Raw genomic sequence first — 19,843 nt, forward strand, 5'->3', positions numbered from 1 at the left:
TGCGGCGAGATTCAAAGTCGACAACAAAATTTTTGTGTACCGGGTATATGAGCTACACTTATCCAGATGTTTCTTTCAAGGCACCATTCCCAAATTTCCTTTGCCATAAAATTCCAAGAATGAGAATGGCTGGATCCCATATGGTTGATAGCACTAAGAGCTCTTGAGATGTCACTCATAATTCTGATGTGAGTATTAGATTTGTCATTAGCAAAGACTCGTCATACGTCCATTTTCCCCCGTGGAGATGTCATCCAGTACGGCACCCCAGCCGAGAATAGATGCATCGCTAGTTATTGTCTACTCGAACTTGTCCTGTTATATATACCACATTAAATGCATTTTATACATTAGCTATCCACCATTTCAATTCCTTTGATGCCTCCTTTGATAAGGACATGTATGCATCAAAATTACCTTTGTTGGTTTTAAGGGCTTGGGATTTGTCAACTTCCAAATTCCTTTAGTATAAAGGTAGGTAAGCGCTTTCCGAGCCAATGACCCAACACGCCGGTGGTTATCCTCGGTTTTAGTAGCATTAAGCGACTAGGAGAATTTTTTTAAACCCCCCCCCCCCCCCCCTCCTGGATGGGACGCTAGTCCATCGCAGTGTTACCCCCAGCATTTCGCCCGTACCCTTTTATACACCTGGGTGAAGAGAGGCATCGTGGGAGTAAAGTGTCTTGCCCAAGAACACAACACAATGTCCCCGGCCAGGACCCGAACCACTCGATCCGGAGTCGAGCACACTAGCCACGGGGCCACCGCACCTCCCTTTCAAATTCCTATAGAATAAAGGCCCATGCACAACACGAAGACAGATGGCCACTATTTGCCCAATCACCCGTGCCACTTGTCGAATGGTTACCTTAGAGTCTTGTAATAAGAGCGCACAAGACCGCTTCAAATTCACTGCTTTCTCCTTTGTCAACATTACAGTCATAGTCAACGTAACGGGTTTAGCACGAAACCAAGAACAACTATTCTCTTAGTAGGCACCAAGGCTGATGTACTATAAATCCCAATTTTTCAAGTAGTAAGTTAGTTTTAATTACATTTCTGATGCAATCTTCATATAAGTGCAGCCTTGCAGATAAAGATCATCCAAATGTGCAACAGATATATGGCCCTTGGCATGTAAGTGTGCAAGGACTGGTTTCAATAACTTAGTAAATTTCCTGGGGGCACAAGATAAGCCATTTTGTAAGCAAGTAAATTGAAACACCTGTCTCTTCCATTTGAAAGATACCAGCTTACGATATGATGCTGTGATAGGGACTGAATAATATGAATCCTTAAGGTCAATACTACCCATGAAACAACTGGCAGCTAACAACTTGGCGATAGTATGCAAAGAATCCATTTTGAAATGGTGGTACACAATCAGTGAGTTGAATTTCTTAAGATTTAATATCGCGCCTGTATGATCCATCCTTTTTAGGTGTGAGAAATATGCTACAGCGTGTATGTTAATGGGTATATTCAACCTCTTGATCTATTCTATTTGACTCATGGTCATTAAGTTTTAGGGAGGCAGCCAGTGTTGAACAATACAATCGATGTGTACTCCTGACACATCAGACAAAACTTTCTCATCATTAGTTATTTCAGCCCAGGCCACAAAATTGGTAGTTATACAGCTGTTACAGGTTAATTTGAAATTCAGGTTGAAATGGGATAACAAAGAATGCAAGAACTGTTCAAAGACACTTATTGAGTTTCATATCTCTTTTAATCTCTCAATTATTTGCTGCCTGTCCTTTGACCCTGTGGTTTCTGGTGCCTGTACGCTTTGGAATGGCTTTTCCACAAAGAATTCCTGTTTCGAGATTTGTTACGGTAGTTACTGAACCCACCGCGGTCCTTGCCACTGAGGCGGTAGTTCCCACTGGGAGGTTTCTTGCTGGGTGGGTTAGTCACTGAGCGACTAATTTTACAAGCCTCTTTAACAACTTTCAGCTGTTTCGCTATATCATCACCCACCAAATAGATACTGACTGTTTGCAGGCACTTCAATGGCGCAAATGGATTTGTATTCGGGCCTGAGGGTTGGCTGTATCTGATCCCGTCTCAACTGGGCTGATTGTATATTCAAATGCCCCAACATTGCCAAGCTATTGACAGACTTTGTAATCAAATCAGTATTATTCTGAGTATTATTTGCCAACCAATCTGTGATTTGCAAATTACGTGGTTATTTTACGTACAAGCTGCGGAACGCTGGCCATTTCCAGGTCCGTTTTTCTCTGCGCGGCACGCAATTAATAATAGTAATAATAATAATAATAATGATAATAATAATAATAATAATAATAATAATAATAATAATAATAACTGGCAGTGCTAATTACCCTTTTCTCGTAGTCTTGGGGACTGAATTGCGAAAGGGCGCAGATCATGAGATCGGGCTGAAAGCATGCGAAGGCGCCTCTGGCAGCCGCTGTACAGTCCATGTTTGATGTCAGAGCACAGCACCACAGCCAGATGGTAATTAGCTGTGAGGCGATTTTGATGAGTGAGGAAAACCGGAGTACCCGGAGAAAAACCCTCGAGCGAGGTTGAGATCGACTAAAACTCAGCCCACATGCAAGCCGGGGCCAGAGTTGAACCCCGGCTCGCACTGGTGGGAGGCCCGATAGATAACCACTAAGGCACCCATATTTCAGGGTTCACCCGTGTGGGCCTTCAGCTCAGGACAATTTGCGGGTCTGTTTTTCCAGGGTTAAGTTTCTTCCCCCAACGCTTCTTAGTATTTCAACTACATCTGGGTCGATATCATCGCCGGTGGAGTCTTCTTCCTGGTAGGAATCAACGAGGCTCTTGAGCAGTTTGGCGGGCTTTTTCCCGCCATCACGGTCAGTGACCTTTGGCGATGGAATTTTTCGCTCCGTGAGTTTCTGTATCGATGAATCACAACCCAAATCACCATCGGCATAAAGACTTACGTCATCATTTGAATTATAGCCCTCAAACCATTTGCGTGGCAGAGAATAATCGTCGTCAGAGCGAGACTTTGCTGTCTAGAACTATACATCATTTCCAAAAGGCTAGACATTAAATTTTTGGCCATATTATTGATGTTTCCAAGGATTGCCTCTAACCCACTGGTCTCGGCCCTCAAACCGACTCCGAAAAAAGAATTCTTATTTGGTTGTTCAATTCCCTCGATGGTCGGGCTGGTAGAACGGGAATCGTGTTTCTTCGCCATTCCAGACAAAAGCTAAAGGTTTTGAAAAAAGAATGAAACGAAAATATTGAACGCATCTCGAACAAAAAGGCCTCAGGAGTTGGATGTTGGAAACCGCATAAAACAGATAAGATTTCTTTCCCGAATAACAGACCAGCAAAGCGAAGTACTGACCGGCTCTGCGCATGCGCATCTCATGTGACTCCGCAGTGACATTGACTGATTGACAGGATAGAATTGCATCTGTTGAATTAAACTTATTAAGTAGTTCCAGCTCTTGAGCTTGGACCTTCCACTTATCACCAAAGCAGCTGGTCTTGGACGTGAAAGAGTTTCCCTGGCCATAACGGCCGTTTATATATATATTGTATCCAACTCTATTACTTTTCTGTTTGCCCAGTATCTACTTGCAGCATTTTACTTGCCATTTGCAACTTCTAGTTTGTAACTTAAATTATCTAAGCGCGACAGACATTTTTTTGTTACATGAGTGAATTAGATAAGAGTGTTGATCTATCACTTTGCGGTCGTGCCCAAGCACAGTTACAAATGGATTTATTTTTAGATACACTTTGCGCGCGAAACAAACAATCAATTTTAACCAATCAGAAGAAGCCTTGTCACGCGTGACTTCTTCTACCATGTTTTTTCTGGGACATGACAACTTATTTTACGCTGGAACAAAAAATGACTAATTTATGACTGTGCTGGGGAGCCTAGCCATGCCCTAACAACACTCTCTAATTCACTCTTGGTTACGAAGCTTTGAGATGTGTTGTTTCAAAGAAAATTTGTGGGTTAACATTAAGCTGCATAGCGAGTAGGGGCGAGTAATTGTTAAAACTACACAAAAGTAAAAGCACTGTCGTGACACAGCCCCTTTAGGTGTTCATACTACGATAAGCGATAAACACCTTTTTAGAAATGTTGAACAAATTCTTTTCCCTAATCGTCTCATCTAACCCTCTCCTCCCCTAACAATGTTGTTTTTGTTTTATCGCCAATACATATTTCTTCCGTTACCATTTCCCATAATTGTGGCCTTTCCAGAACAGTATCCCAACTACTTTTGTCGTTCATTAGTAATTCTTACAGCTATAATAACATGCTTTCCAATGACTTGCATTTACTAAGAGCTAAGTGTAAAATAGGTACGGGATCATAAGTCTGTAATTTACAGCCGAGTTTTCTACTTTCGGAATTTAAGAGTGCGACCTCGTTGACGTAATTCAAGGATATGATTAACAGTTATCTCCGTGATGTACAATCAGGAAATCAGGCTTTAACCGTAAAATACACAAGGAACTTATCATATATCAAACTTTATCTTAGGGATGAGATATACTAAATGATTGTTGATACTTTTATTAGTTCTTTACCCCCATCGCATTTATTTTATATCCGCAAAAGTGTAGTGGTTTATACTTTATGTAGCTCTTTTAATCGAAGCCCCTTACGCCGTGGGGCTCTAGGCTGGATTAAAACCTAACCACTGAAAAGGCTACCTTGCGAACAAAACGTTTCATTCATTTGTTCATTCGTTTACTCGCACCAGTTTTCTCTCGGCCCAGTCATGACCGTGTTAGGGATTGTTGGGCTCTACTGGGCGTGTGTTAGTGTAAAGGGTGGGGTTGAGAGGCAAAGGCGAAAAAAATATTATTTTCGCATGTCTCCAAAATCTTTGACGAAGGTTTGTGCCTAAGACATACTCACGTCCCATTTTAAGTACGATAAGGAAATCGTTCAATTTTGTTTGTATGATGGTGTAAATGTGTGCTTTGTTAGGCAGTTTTACGGTGTATCAAGAGTAGCAATCGCACCAGGTCAAGGGTGTGCTTCTTGAAAACAGTGCTCAAACGCTACAAACTGTTTAGTGAAAATTCCTTGATAATGAATTTTTATAAAAGGGTTGAAAACATCATCCCCATGCAAACGACTTTCACAAGCTTATGAACGTCCATCGTCAAATTAACTGTAAAATATAGCCAGCCATTGCGAAGAAACACTCGTTCTCCTCCAAGCGTCCTCGGGAGAAGCCACTCGTAATCATCTCGTGTCGCAATTCTAATCACTTTTTTCTTGGGTGGAACAAAGTTTATCACATGATCGTTTACCGCAACATATGAACCACCTTTAGCCCGACTCAGTTTAGGTGAAATTTAAATCACCATATCAGGGTAAAATTAAATGCTATGTTTGTTGTCAAAGTGTACTTAGCAGTTCAAACTGATTGACACATATTAAACGTAGCATGGCTAAAACTGAGAGCACCCAGTTGGCTATTTACATAGCTGAATAGAGAAGGATTCGAGATTAGCCAAGATAAATCCCTCGACGGTCGGAGTGAATTTTAAATCCGCCCTGCCCATATAACCACAAGTAAATCCGGCACCCCGACAAGTTCGACAACTGCATCACACTTGTGCAGGTTTTGTTCAGCTTTCAGTACGATTCGCTTCGGGACAATCGGACTCATTCTGTCGTTTTATAAAAGTGGTCCTATTTTTCGTTCATCTTGTGGTGCATGCACTGAAGGAGTTCTTTCTTGAACGTGATGATGTGCATTTACGTGTTTTCCAAGGGTTTTATCCTGCAGATAACGGAGCGATTTTTTACAATCACCTTAAAATGCTTCATGACAACTCTGAATGTAAGCCACCTTCTGAAGAATAAGGCTGTGTACTCAGTTCTCTCATTAATTTGTATTTCCATATCATGCAATTGAATACCCTGGATTCCAGAGGTTATTTTCTCGCTATGAAAAGAGCTACAAAATAGCGTTTCCTCTGGAATCTAGGGTAGCAATTGCAATGCACACGTGCGAGAAAAACTAAAATGTTTGTTTTTTGTTTGCTCGTGCTGTTGAAGGACTAAAGAATTGTTAAAAATGAGAATGCCATTTGAAAAACACAGAACGTTCTAAAAGAAAAAGCCAAAAGAAAACAACACATGAAGAGGATCAGTTCTTTTCCGACTGCTTAGACAACTTTGTCGATGATGCGGTTAGTTTCACGGAGCCCGGTTCCGAAGTGGAACTTCGGATAGCCCATTGTTATTTCGATAGAAGGGATCAGGATTGCATCGTATCTAGGATCGGTCATTAGGTCGTCTTCAGCGAACTGAAGAGTTCAAAGAGGTCGATTATCTTAGTTCCGCAAGCCGGGACTCTACAAAGCAAAAACCCATGTATTCATCGAGACAAAAAAATTAGGCGATAATATTCATTTCAGGCAATCCGATTTCCCAATTGAAATTTTTTAAGTCCTGATCGGTATTAGGAGCAAATAATCTATTTCTGGTGCATTCTTCTATAGGGAAAATGTCGTCGCTTTGTGCGGTAAGGAGAGATAATAGGATTGAAATACTACCATGATAACCTGATAATCCCCTTCAGCCCAAAGGCTAAAATATATCAGCTGGAATTGATCAACCTTCTCTCTAAATTCCTTGGGTGACGGGCGTGAACATCAGGCTTCTTCCCGACCAAACACGTGTTTCGCAAGCTTTTAGTACATCGTCTTCCTTTTATTAGAATCAATGAAAAAGTCAACAAAAATTTTACGATTTTTCTTCTTTAATAATCTTAAGTCTAGAGGAACAGACTTTCAGCCACTTTTATTCCCCTTCTCGGAAGGGAAGAATGGACCTCGAAAGATAAACAAATGTCATACGATACGTAAAGTTAACGCCCTGGTAGAACTGGTCGTGTGAAAGCGAAGAACAGCGAAGAGAACACGCATTTCCCATCAAGGTGACACACCCTGGAGCGAATCGCTAGTGAATGACAAAGTCAATCTTTCTGCACCTGTTACAACAGCAGGGAGGCTTGTCTCGAGGATGCCTTCTGACGAAAATGCCCTCATAACCTATAAATCATGTGATTCCCTCTTTCTGGTTATGTTTTTGGAGGAAAAACGCATTGATTGATCACGTTATGCAAGGGCACCCAACGAGCAAATCAAGCAAAAAGCATTTGTGAGACATTTCTAGGCTCCTTGTAATATATAAAGATTGTCTAAAGAGATGTTTATATCACCTAGAAAAATTTGATCTATTCGGATATCTTAGCTGAAAATGGAAGTGTCCGAAAATTTTAGGGAAGGGACTACTTTTCCCTGTTTCGAATCTTTTAGGTGATGTTTTAGTAAAAAAAGATCTGTAGCTGTTTGGCAACGTAGAACCGACTCTCCCGAAGACATATGTCACCGAAGATTATCGTTGGGTGCCCCTGATAATGGTCATTGTACCGAACTCGGGGCGTACATACGCCTAAAGGTCACGCTGATCTTTACAAACTTTACGTTTATTTTCTTTCCAAAACAATTGATAACACTGACCTTTCTTGCTTTCCCTTTCAATTCCCCTCTCTCACACACGACCCAAATTCAATTGTCAATCAATCAATCACTGAAAATCACATTAAGCAAATAATAACATCCGTGACACCATTACCGCTCATCATTAAAAAAACAATCTCTGTTAAGCATGTCTACTGAAAAGTGCACCTGACAAAGAGCAAACTATTGCAAGGTGCTCCACATACTGACATTTTCATTTCACACAACAATTTGTGGCATCACTAACATAATTGCCTCCTTGCTTCAATGCTGAAAAGCAAAGCAACCGACACTTGTTTTTGACTGATCCTTTTTTAGCACTTAAACGGCTCGCGTTTGCCACATCGTTTGGAGACAATAAGCGTAAAACGATTTTTGGCAGTATTAGTGCGACAATTGCCTCTCACTGCCGGAGAAAATGATCAGATCTCACAAGAGTAATATGTGAAAAGCAATCGATGGTAATATTCTTTAATTCCAGTGGATCAGGTATTCAAACCCAAGGGTTAAAGAGTTGCGAGCATCAGACCTCTTATTAAAACGAGATGCTTCTGTGAAGCATACACTGGGTTGCCTGTGGTACGTGCTACAGAAAATCAGAAGGCACTGAATTGTGTGGTATTGAAATACAGCATTCCAGTCTCTGAAGAGTAACAAATAAAAGAGAAGCGAGAAACATTGGCTTCTGGGCTGACATGTTGATAATTTTCAAGTTCCCTCACAACTTCTTTTTACCACAAGTGTGCCCTCTGAGCATCTGAAGGCTTTCTAATACTAAAGTTCACTGAAGTTAAGCCCTGCCGGGCGGGGTTAGTGTTTGGATGGGAGACCAAAATAACGTACCCCTCCTGAAAAAGAAGCATCGGACCGAAAATACTATTAACTCTAACAAATGCGAACTCAGCAAGGTACAGATCTTTTTAGCTTGCTTTATGCAAAACAAATATTGATGAAAAAGCAAATAACTACTGATACACAGTTTTCAGAAAGAGCAGAAGGAAGTTTCCCGGACGGTCGATCGAGAATAAAATATTTACTACATCAAAACAACATTAATTTTGAACCGTGAATATAGAATATAAAAAGTTACGATCAGCGACAAACATTTTGGGAGATTTTTGCTACGTTCAAGTAAATTGCAAAATCGAAAGTGACTTGGCCGGAATTCAGCGGGCGCCGTGATTAAGTTACCGCTGTATGTTTACTCGCCAAACAGTGAAGCATCTGTGTCAAATGATGGCAAGATACCGGGTTTTTGTAAGTTTCTTTTTCTGTCAAGTGTTATAAAGTTTGACAATGAAATGAGCGAAGTCAAAACAAAGATCACAATCGCCCAACTCTTATTTATGCAAAGTCAAAATTTACTCTCCAAGACACGTACGACGTTATTTATCACCAGGTAATTCCATCATTTTGGAAATAGCAGCTACTTTATTATTCATCTGCGTCACAAGTTTTCACTGATTTTGGGGCTCATTTTGTTGAAACTCAAGCACGCTTCCAACAGGCCTGTGAACCCTTCCTGCTTACAGAGCAATACTAAAAAACTTCTCCCATATCACATTTCAACCTTAAGCTCGAAAATTCAATACACAACATGATATTATAATTCACAAAGGCAGAAAATACCACAGAATCCTTTTCCAGCGAAAATTTTATTGAAACAAACAACATATTTGCTCTTAGAGGCGAAAACCTCTTCCTATTTCATTGCGTGCGTGAAGACAAGAAACTCAATTGTGTCAAATTACCATGTACTTCAGGTAAATACTGCTCACTTTGATTTCGTCTCGACGGGCGATAGATTGTTGTCGAGGTCCAGTACTCGTCGCTTTTGAGATTCATGCCTAGTTTATCCAACTGACTTTCCATTATTGAGCTCCATAAGGGTATATTTTGTTTAAGGATCCACTAAAACGCCATTCGCGTTGCATGACTTTCGACGCCATTGCAGGATAAGTTAATGATTCTACTGTGTCCACCAGAGAAATCTACGCAGTTCCACTACCCTCTCGATCCTAAGAAAATACGCCCAGAAGGCTCTATACACAAAGACACCACTTACCAGGGGAGTGACAGGCAAGACTTTTACCGACACGGAAAAAAAAAAAACTAAAAAAAAGAAAAAAAAGAAAACAAACAAACTAAACGAAGACCTCGACTGGGTTTGCCTTATAAGGCAACCCAGTAAAAAGCAATTTCCGATTCAAGTTTTTCTTATAGCCATTTTTTATTACCTTTGATTTGATTTCGACTCTACACGCTAGCTAAGGACACTGACATCTTCGTCTCCTGTAATTTTTCACTAAGGTGAAATAAACAATTTCAGTAATTTTGTTCACAGTAATTGGTGTGTGCAATCTGAGGAGCGTATTGCTGCTATACCTGGTCTACTATTACAACCCAACAATCTCATTTTTGTTTCATCTAACGGTTCCCAATTACTCCGTAACGATTATGTTTAAAATTTAAGTGTACTACTGCACGGAGAAAACGGCAATAGGTTACCATATCGGATATTTTAACACGACCGCGAGAAATCAAAGAAAAAACATCCTCCCGAAGATAGTATTCCAGATGTGGTACATAGTTCTCACGGGGTACTTCAATTAAATGTAATTCCATCGTTGATCTGTATGATACGATAATTTCATAGTAACGTTCCTTCAATCAACCGCGCAAAGAGGAGAGAGGCCGCAGGGATATAGCGATGGACCTTGGGGCCTGTTTCTGCAAATGTCCCGGGAGCTTTTCGGGCCCGAAAAGCAGATCTATTCATTTTGAAGAATTGATCGTTAAACATATTTTTAACACGAGAGAAAACAAAACAATCGCAAAGTTGCATGACTTGAAACGTTTTCCTTTTGAAGATACGAGGCGTTCGATTCCTTGGGGGCTCGTTGGGTCGGATGATTCTCTACTCAACTCCGACAGATAATAATTCTCCCTTTGCATAAAAATCAACATTTCATTCGATTTGCTTTGATTTGATTCCTGGAGGGTTGTGGATAAAAAAAGTAAAGTTTATCACTCAAGTTGCCCTCGCAAAATATGAATAAAGCTAAATAAACGGTAGATCAATCTGTTAGATAGCCTGACTTGACAAGTTTCAGTTTATATCTTGACAAAGAAACTAATATGTTCAGCCGACATGAAGAACCAAAAAATTGATTGCTAATATATCAACAGAATGAAACGTAGGATCTCGTTTAAGGTAGCCAGTGGTTATATTGCGTGGAGACTATTCCCTTGCAGTGTTTTCCGTTTCGTGGCCATTCAAATCAGAATTTCGGGTTAAGACTCCAACAAAGGTTTTCTTAACCCTTTCACATCCGAGGGCTTCCCGATTGACGAGTAAAATCGTCTGGCGTTAGACAGAGTAAAATCTATAAGTGTCAATTTGCAGTTTTGGCGGTGAAAGGGTTAAACAGCGCCCTAAAGATATTCATCTGAAATTTGTCATTTGGAGTGATCACAGTAAAAGGTTAGAGCACAATTTTTTAATGATTGTACTGACACATCCTTGAGCAAACAAGAGTATGATGTCACCAACAAAAACAACAATTTATTCAGGTATTTCCATTTTTTTAATAGGATTACCTATTAAATTATGCAATGGAAATTACCATTCTATTTAACTAAATAAATAATCGCGAATGTAACCATAGTTAATCTAGGGACTGGTTATGAAACCATGGGAATTTCAAAAGCAGGAACAATACAGTCGCAATTAGATGTTGAACCGACCGTGACCCTGCACAATCTTTTGTTTTTGTTAATTTAGAATAAATTAGTCGAAGCTTTTGATTGGTTATCCTGCCGAAAAAAGCGTGTTTTTGTCGGGTTTTGTGCAGGGTCAAGGCCAAAAAAGCGAACAAAAACAAGAAACTTGTCGAGTTTTATAACCAGCCTACATCTATTAACTATGCTGTAACTCATAACGTCATAAACAAAAGCAGCAAATGATCTACAATGATCTACAAACGAAATGATCAATATTGTTTAAAAAGAACAAAATTTTGGAAGTGATATCAGGGTCTAAACTAAGATTGTGCACTGTTAACACTGTCACGGTCAATTCAACATCGATTGCGCAACATTGTTCTCGTTTTGGTTTCACCACCAGTCCCTCGAATAACTATGATGTCAATGAAGTGTCGATATGTAATAAAAAGATCCAAGGTATTAGCATAACAATAATCATCCCGTAATGCCACAAACCATAATTTGTGGAGGAAAACTTCTAACCATGCAAAAACACGGAGATCTCTCGTTTTATAATTCTCCAATGTCATGTGGACTTGCAACTGCTGAGCTGCAGAACGGCAGGGTATCCTCTACCTTCGGATTCTATAAGCAGGTGAGGTCAACGATGGAGACATCAGCAAGAGCTCATGACCTCCACTCTTTTCGTGCAAAAAAGACCCTGACAACTTTGTATTAAACAGTGACAATAAATTGTGAGGAGTCAATTACTTGGCTAAATTGTGCAAACATATCTCTCCATATCGTAAATATAACGCTCGATTTTCGTTCCATTTAAATGGAAGGATTCGTTGCAACAAAGCAAAATTGTTACATTACCTTCTTTGTGAGTCTATAGTTTGTATATCTGAATGTTTGTAGCAAGAGAATATGAATACAATCGAATCACACTTCAAGGCTTTAATTAGCGACACTTCAGTGATAAAATCTGACATCATGATCCGCTTAGCTTAGCCCAAGCATGTGTCGGGACACCCCCTAAAAATTACCCAAAGTTTAGTGATTTGCGCCTTTGATCTGCGAATTCCACGAAGAGTAACTGCAGAATATCCGGCCACTGAAAGTAGTATACAGTCCAGACATGTCCTTTGTTGGTGATTGTGTCAGTTCGTTGGGTTGTTCTGTGTTTTCGTAACTGTCAGACTACGTGTTTCATGCATATTCTCTATCGTTAGTGCAGGATAATACATACACCACGTTTAGTATTTCGCGGCTGCTGAGAACTGAGAAAATGCAAAAAATGAATGATGTGCGAACAATATAACGTCACTCCTTTTCAGACAGAGAAGACCGCAGATATCAATATCGAAGGAACTATTTATCCTTTGCACGCGTGTAAAGATTCCCAAAATTATTGCCAAGGTTAAAAGGATGTCAGCTGTAAAGTAAGTACTTAACCTTGATGCGTAAAAAAAACACTTCAAAGGGCACATGTAATATACAAAGTAAAAAAAATGGTGGGTGCCCAGGGGTAGGTGATACTTTGTACTGGATAGGTTTGCAACTCAATCCAGTTCCGTTGAATATACCGACATTTCAAATATAAAAAAGTGGACTTTGCAAGAGCTCTGTATTGAACGAGATTTTCAGTTTTTTCAACATGCATACCAAATAGACGGCTAACACTGATCTGCTCACGATTTTTTGGTTTACTATCAAATGACGTCAAAGTGGAAAGCAAGAGAGCATATTACGCTTGTAACAACCGCCCATATTCTGACCTCCAAAAACAACTAGCCGGTATTCAAAGTAGCATGTCAATTAATCATTTTATTTTATGAAGAGTACTGCCATAGGCTCTGACCTTTCTCCGTGGGGCAGTCCTCAGCACTTGCAACTTATGACATCCTGGGCACACACGTAGAGACACGTACTGGAAACATTCTTTGGGATCCTTTATTTATTAAAAACGCTTTAAACGTATCATGAGCATATCGTATTGTTTTCCAACACACTTCTCAGTTGAGACACTTACTACCCATTTTATTTCTATATGGATCTCGTTACCCTTATTGTTCAACTCCGAAATTTGATGTAGAGCAAAGTTGCATATAAAATAAAATGGATAAAATTACTGACCTGAGGCAGTTAAACATTGCAAATAAGATAACATACGGATTAAGGCCGTTCTATTAATAACATCGTTATCTGTGAAAATACAAAGGCAAAAAGTTTCTTTCGGGTGTGTAGGCGGTGCATGGATAGCAACATTTTCACTAAGGTTGCAATTAAGATATTCAGATTTTAGAATTTAGAATTTTCCCTTGAGCCTGCTTTAATATCATTAAATACATGCAAAAGACTCTTTTAGGAAGTTCAAAATCGCCTATTTGTAAGCTCATTTAAAGACTTTTTTAGTCTGGGTTACCGCAGAACCGATTATTTTTTGAAAATTTCGATGGAAACACTGACAGCATGAGCCCGCCCATATGTTTCTTCGCATGTCATTCACGTTTCCTATACGCCGGATATCCTGTTTGCCACATTCAAATGTCGTAGGAATTTGCCGCAGTGACTGTTTGTCCGCAGAGAAGCAAGCAAGAGAAGTGAACTTTGTGACTGTGACAATGTCTTTTCTGAACGCGCGAGTTTCTCCTGAACTACCTTCGGCAAATTCGGTTGGAGAAACTGAACTAAAGACCTCGTTTGGTATGGAGCGAGAAAAAGAAGATTATAATTGTGACAATGGAAAGGACACTGCTTTTGATGATACTCGTGACACTAAGGAATGTCAAGAGGGGATTGATTGTTTGCCTGCTCAAGAGAACCATCTGTTTAACTCCAGTGGTCAGTTACTCAATGGAAAAGCCATCCAGACTCCAAAATGTCTATCCTATAACCCCGACGAAACAGCATCTCCTGTATGGAGATCGCGTTCCCATAGCAGTGACCGGGTCATACTCTTGGTTTTATGCCTGATGTGCGCGGCCTCTCTTGTGCTCACGCTGCTTATGTTGTTTGGAGCGGTTAGAACTCTACCAGATTGCCCATGCACCGCGAAACCAGGTACACAAGTTCAATGTTTAATATATTTTTCCCTCTAAATTAAACCGCGAATTTCACGTGAAATAAAATGTAAGGATTTGCCGGTTCGCGTGAGATAGTCATTCACAATGTCAGGTGCAACAAATACAAAACTTTAGTCAATTATTTAACCCTTCTTGGAAGAGCCGAAACGATTTGGGATTCAAAGGACGTTTAATTTAAGATTTTTATTATCAACCGTTGCATAGGATTTGATATAAGGGGAAACAGTTTGGGTCCAAAGCTACGACAAATGAAATTAACTTCTCCTACACACACTTTGCTCTGCGGGTGTAGATACCTTTATTTTCCTTTCCAAACATCGCTTCGCCTTGACGAGTACGTCGAAAGTGCCAATAATTCAAGTTTTCGTGGTATCCAAACCTTAGGATAAAAAATATTTTAGTTCTTTTCAGTTTGTAGGTATCTAAGACCTATAAGCAGATACCAAACTTACAATTTTTTACCGATAAAAATATTTCAAACTTGATTTTTTTTGTCAGCAAACTCTAGGGTTGATTCCTCAGAGGCGGTTTTATTTATTTAGATGATGTGTAATCGATAAGCGAAAATCTCTTAATTTGTTGATCTACGTGACGAATTGATGAAAAAAAAAAGGGCAGCACTTTGTTAAACCATCATTTGCTGTGTTTAATGTAAACTTGTTAAATGTCGATTCGCAGTTTTGCAGTCAATGCATCTGTCATGCCACGCGAACAATGACTTGAGATTATGGAGGAATTTCGTGACAGATTTGCTCAGTTCATACCAAGATTTCTGGGTTTCAACTCTTTGACCTATTTTTGGTGCCAGGTCTAAAGTACAAATCGCACATTATCCACAACAATTTAATTAAAGAAAAAAGTCTAAAAGCCTATTTTCTCCTCGTTTACCTAACAGCAACAACAATCACAGGCAACCCCTATTCGCGGGATCGACTGAAGATATTAAATGTTGTCTTAAACCAATCCCTTTATCAACCATGCTCAAACTTCTACAATACCGAGTTGACACTCATTACTGAGTTAATCACAGTAAAAAAGTTATTAAATTTCCACTATGAATCGGCAGAGTTAGCTCATATACGCGAAAAATTGCAGAAAAATGCTTTCGAGTCATTTCAGTCATCATCGCGTGTACAATCGTAAAATTATCGCACAGTCACGTCACAACGCGAAAAGAATATTCAAAATCACTGATTCAGTGCAAAAGAAAGAATACAAAACTCTGGTTAATTTTCTTGGATCGTTTTAATACCGGTGTTCACTAATCTTTCAACTCTGAGTAAACAAGCCTTCATTCCGCAACTTCATTACATCCTCAACTCCACTGTCATTATATCAACAAGCAGTACGAAGAAATAGGTTTCACACAGAGCATTAAAAACTATTATCTTCCTTAGCATAGCATTCTTACTTTGAGCCCATGGTTACCCACAAAAAATTCCACCGGAATATGCACTTTGGAGAGGTTAGGTGTCTTTGAAAGGTACCTCGATTTTCCCTAGGCGAGAAAGAGAAGAGTAAAATTCATGGTCATGAGTTACTCCTCTAAATTTGTGCTTGTGTCATCACGGAGCCAAAGTAAACAGTGTTGTTCCTTGAAATCAATGGAATGCACCTGAAAAAATGCCGTCGAGAAATTCTAATCTAAGGTGGAATTGAACCTTCTAATAAATTGAGGCAAAGAACGTGCTTAAAGACAACGGATACACTTGCGTTTCACGTAAAAAAAATCCTGCACTTGACCTGAGGTCGACTGCAGACTGGCCGATGACATAAATGTGAATAAACAATTCCCTGCAAACGTGTTTACATTTATTCTACACAACGCGAGACTTTCTCTCTCTCCCTCTCTCGAGTCCACTAACAAGTAAAAAAATCATCTTTACAATGAGGCCTGTGACCTTGAAAGCAAACGTTCAAATGGAATGAGCTATTGAAGTTTTCTATAAGGATATACTCAACTGCTTGGTCAAAAAATGGGCGGACGCTCTTTTGTTGATCTATGCTCTGTGGATGATATTTTAAAACTCGTTGCGCGTCATTCCACATCTAATACAACTCAAGTTAACTCCAATGTTTCCTGACACTTCCGTTAGGAGACAAAAAGACGTCTGAAATGCACTTTTTTAATTAAGAAAATATTCATATCAATTGGGAGAATATAGCAGAATCAATCTGCAAGTTATTGGGACTTAGGAGTAGTGCACAGCTAACAGCTATTCGCACGGCACTCGGATATTCCAAAGTACATACATACATACACTGACATACATACTCAATTGACCACTACCCATACCCTAGGATCAATGAAAAAAATCAACGATGCAACGGAACAGAACAGCTGTTGCAAGAAGGCAAACTGGCCTGAAGCAAACCAATTGGCTATACACCAGTGAAGTCGAGAACTTGAACCACGGACTACCAGGATCAAATTCAACAATTACATGATCAGAAAGGATCTTGAACCAGGGATCTCCGGATCTCAAGAAAAGCGCCCCAACCACTGGGCTGCATGGGAAGTTTAAGAAACCGCGACGGCTACGGCGACGAAAACATCACTTTAAATTATTATTAGTTTGAGCTATCCTAAGTGTTTCGCGATGTTTCCACCTTGTTTATGTTGTACAATATAGATTAGTACGTACGGATTAGAAGAAAAGAGAGAGTAGGAAAGATTCACTGTTGCTTGTCCACGTTGTCGTCAAAACCTCAAAATTGGTCATTTCACTGCGTGCCGCACGTGCAGCACGATCCATTGTTTCCTCTTTTAACCAATAATATTACTGCTTTTTGGCGTCGTCGTTGCCGTAGCCGTCGTCATTTCTTAAACTCCCTGCTAACAATTTGACGGTGTATCAATGCTTGTCATAACTTTCATATGAAAATGAACGAAAAGGTCACTCTGAATGGACAGCCTTCTGTAAGACATTTCACTATTTTTCATTCTACAGGGAGTGCCAATGCTAATCAGACTGTAGATGGGTATGCAGCCCTTTCAAAAAGTGTTCAAGACCTCAGACAGCGTTTCACTACTGACCTCGAGGTAATCCCAAGTGCCTATATAGTTATTCAAGTACACTATTCTTAAAATTTGCATAAGAGAAAATACAACATACTGCAAGCCTGATAATAACCCGGTTTCGTTTTTGTTTCGTTTTGTTTTGTTTTTTTTTTTGACGAACATCATCTTAATTAATGGTCTGTAAAAGGCGTCTAAGACTATTTTTGCAACTGAGCTATCATCTGTACATTTTTATTTCTTTATTCTTTAAAACCACGGGGCTCGATAGAGCCTGTGATGGCTAAACTGACCTATTGCTGTGCTCATAACCTATCCTTTTCCACACTAGCATTTACGCCTGGTTTAAATCATTCAGTATGCTGTCATCCAAACAGGTCTAAACACAATATATTGACAGAAAGAAACTTTTGTCGAGAAACGTTGTTAACACCTTCTCTTTTTATCTATCACACCTTTTTGTTGAGTGAAGGGGTCACAAAAAAGTATGTCAGAAGAACTTGCCAAGATGAAGAACCATAGCGAAAAGGTGAGGAAGGGTCGACTATCAAGCAGTTCTGTATTTTCCTAAACATGAAAACAAAAATGACTCACGTTAACCAGGGCTCAGATTGAATCCGTATACACTGGAACCTGAATGATGTCACGACACCTGTCGCAGGCCCTACAGTTTCTAAACTATTGTTTCTAACGCAACAATGGTTTAGAAACGTCACTCATCCGGAAATTTGCTATAGCCATACTTGTTCAGGTTTTAGAGCACTGGTTTTTCACGACTGTTGCAGACATTTTTTCACAACGGCGATCAAATAAAATACTCGAAGTAATTACACGTAGCCGACATAAAGCGCGGGAAAATGTGTACGCGCGAGGCACGATTGGTTTGGGTTTCACTTCTGATTGGTCGAGAAAGTGGCGCGAGAACTTTGAACAAATCACTGAGTGAAGAATTGCAAAACCAAAGTAATTCACAAATTACTTTCAAAACTCAATTGAAAACCACTCTAACTTAAATCAAATCAAGTGTTGGTTCTTGAGGAGAGGGAAAACCGGAGTTCTCGGGGAAAACCAACCATCAAGCTGATACATGTAACGACGAATCTGGGATTCAAACCCGGGTCACATTGGTGAGAGGCAAGTGTTCTAGCCACTAGTCACTGCTCCGCAACGCTCTGCAACATCTAGAATTTAAGATTTTTGGGGGGCCGGGCAATGTGATCAACATTCATTCTTTCACACGCTCCTCTGCCTCCACTAACGTCAAAACAAAACAATCTTAGATATCATTGTAAGCTAATTCGTTTTCTCCTAAATAAAAGTAAAAATTGCTAATAGTTATCGTTTCTCTTTTTATTCTCAACATAATTAAACTGAATTTGCCCCTTTTGACGCTTGAGGTATGCAAGGCGTTAAAAAAACATTGAAAAAGTGCGGATGGGCATTACCAATTGCGTTGTTCTTTTGACAGATCGGGATAGAACTTGAGGATATCAAAAAGAAATATTTGCAGCTTAAAGCAGAGGTAAGAAGCCAATAGCTTAGCCTTTTAAGACTGAGTATTGAAAAGGCTCTGGTTGTCCAGAACTGGGCAGGTCCAACATATTACAAGATAAGGTTAGGGTTAGGCTAAGTGAAATATTACATATTCCCATTCCAGTAGTTAACTGGATTATAGATTTCTTATCGCATCGTTGCCAGCGCGTAAAACTCGCTAAGGTTTGTTTCTCCGAATGAGGATCAGTACCATCAGGTGTTTCTCAAGGAACAAAATTAGGTCCGTGGCGTTTTCCTTGTTCTTATTAATGATCTAGAAGTAGGCAATGACTCAAATGCAGAATTGTGGAAATATGTTAATCACACATCTACATCTGAGATCGTTTTTAAAGGAAAACAAGTTAATTCCCAACTTATAGCTGACCAAGTAGTAGAGTGGTCATCACACAACAGAGTTCAGCTAAATAGTGAAAAATACAAAGAACTTAGGATTTCTTTTGCTAAGAAAGAGGACGATTTTCGAACCATTAACGTAAATGGGAAAATTTTGGAGTGCGTTACCAGCGCTAAGTTGCTAGGCGTCACAATTTCAAATGACCTTACTTGGAATGAACATAAATTAGCACAGTAATTAAGAAGGCTTCAAGGCGCTTGCACTTCCTGGTACAGGTAAAGTGAGCTAGGTTACCATGCCACGAACTCATTTTGTTCTGTTGTACCTGTATTAGATCAATTCTAAGCTACGCCGCAGCACTATATCATTATACTCTTCCGGTATATTTAAAGAATGATCTAGAGCGTGCACAGAAGACAGCTTCTTCTATCTATCTATAGGGAAAACATTAAATGATTGAGTAACAGTAGTCATAATTAATAATTCATCATTAAACGAGCCAAGATAGCAAATTCATTAAACCTGGTTTTCATTAGCGTAGCGGCACACGCTCAAGGCGTAATAAGAGCGCTTATTTCACCGTGAAAACAGGGTTAACGCAAGCCCAAGTCTATGGAT

At 39.6% G+C, this 19,843-nt stretch overlaps 1 protein-coding gene across 7 annotated transcripts in view; it reads left to right on the top strand.

Moving 5' to 3' along the window:
- The window catches only part of LOC137980045 (collectin-12-like), a 42,638-nt gene that overhangs the window by 7,497 nt on the left and 15,298 nt on the right, over positions 1-19,843 (top strand). For 5 of the 7 annotated variants that reach the window (XM_068827387.1, XM_068827390.1, XM_068827388.1 and 2 more), the window contains exons 1-4: positions 13,704-14,295; positions 17,270-17,361; positions 17,810-17,866; positions 18,806-18,859. In XM_068827387.1, the coding sequence (XP_068683488.1) occupies positions 13,719-14,295; positions 17,270-17,361; positions 17,810-17,866; positions 18,806-18,859 (780 nt within the window). In that variant the 5' untranslated portion in view covers positions 13,704-13,718. Of the gene's footprint in view, positions 1-13,703; positions 14,296-17,269; positions 17,362-17,809; positions 17,867-18,805; positions 18,860-19,843 lie in introns of those variants that run through there. The other 2 variants (XM_068827392.1, XM_068827393.1) reach the window with 1 other exon arrangement.

The sequence above is a fragment of the Montipora foliosa genome, chromosome 12, assembly GCF_036669935.1.
Source record: "Montipora foliosa isolate CH-2021 chromosome 12, ASM3666993v2, whole genome shotgun sequence".
Classification (NCBI taxonomy): domain Eukaryota; kingdom Metazoa; phylum Cnidaria; class Anthozoa; order Scleractinia; family Acroporidae; genus Montipora; species Montipora foliosa.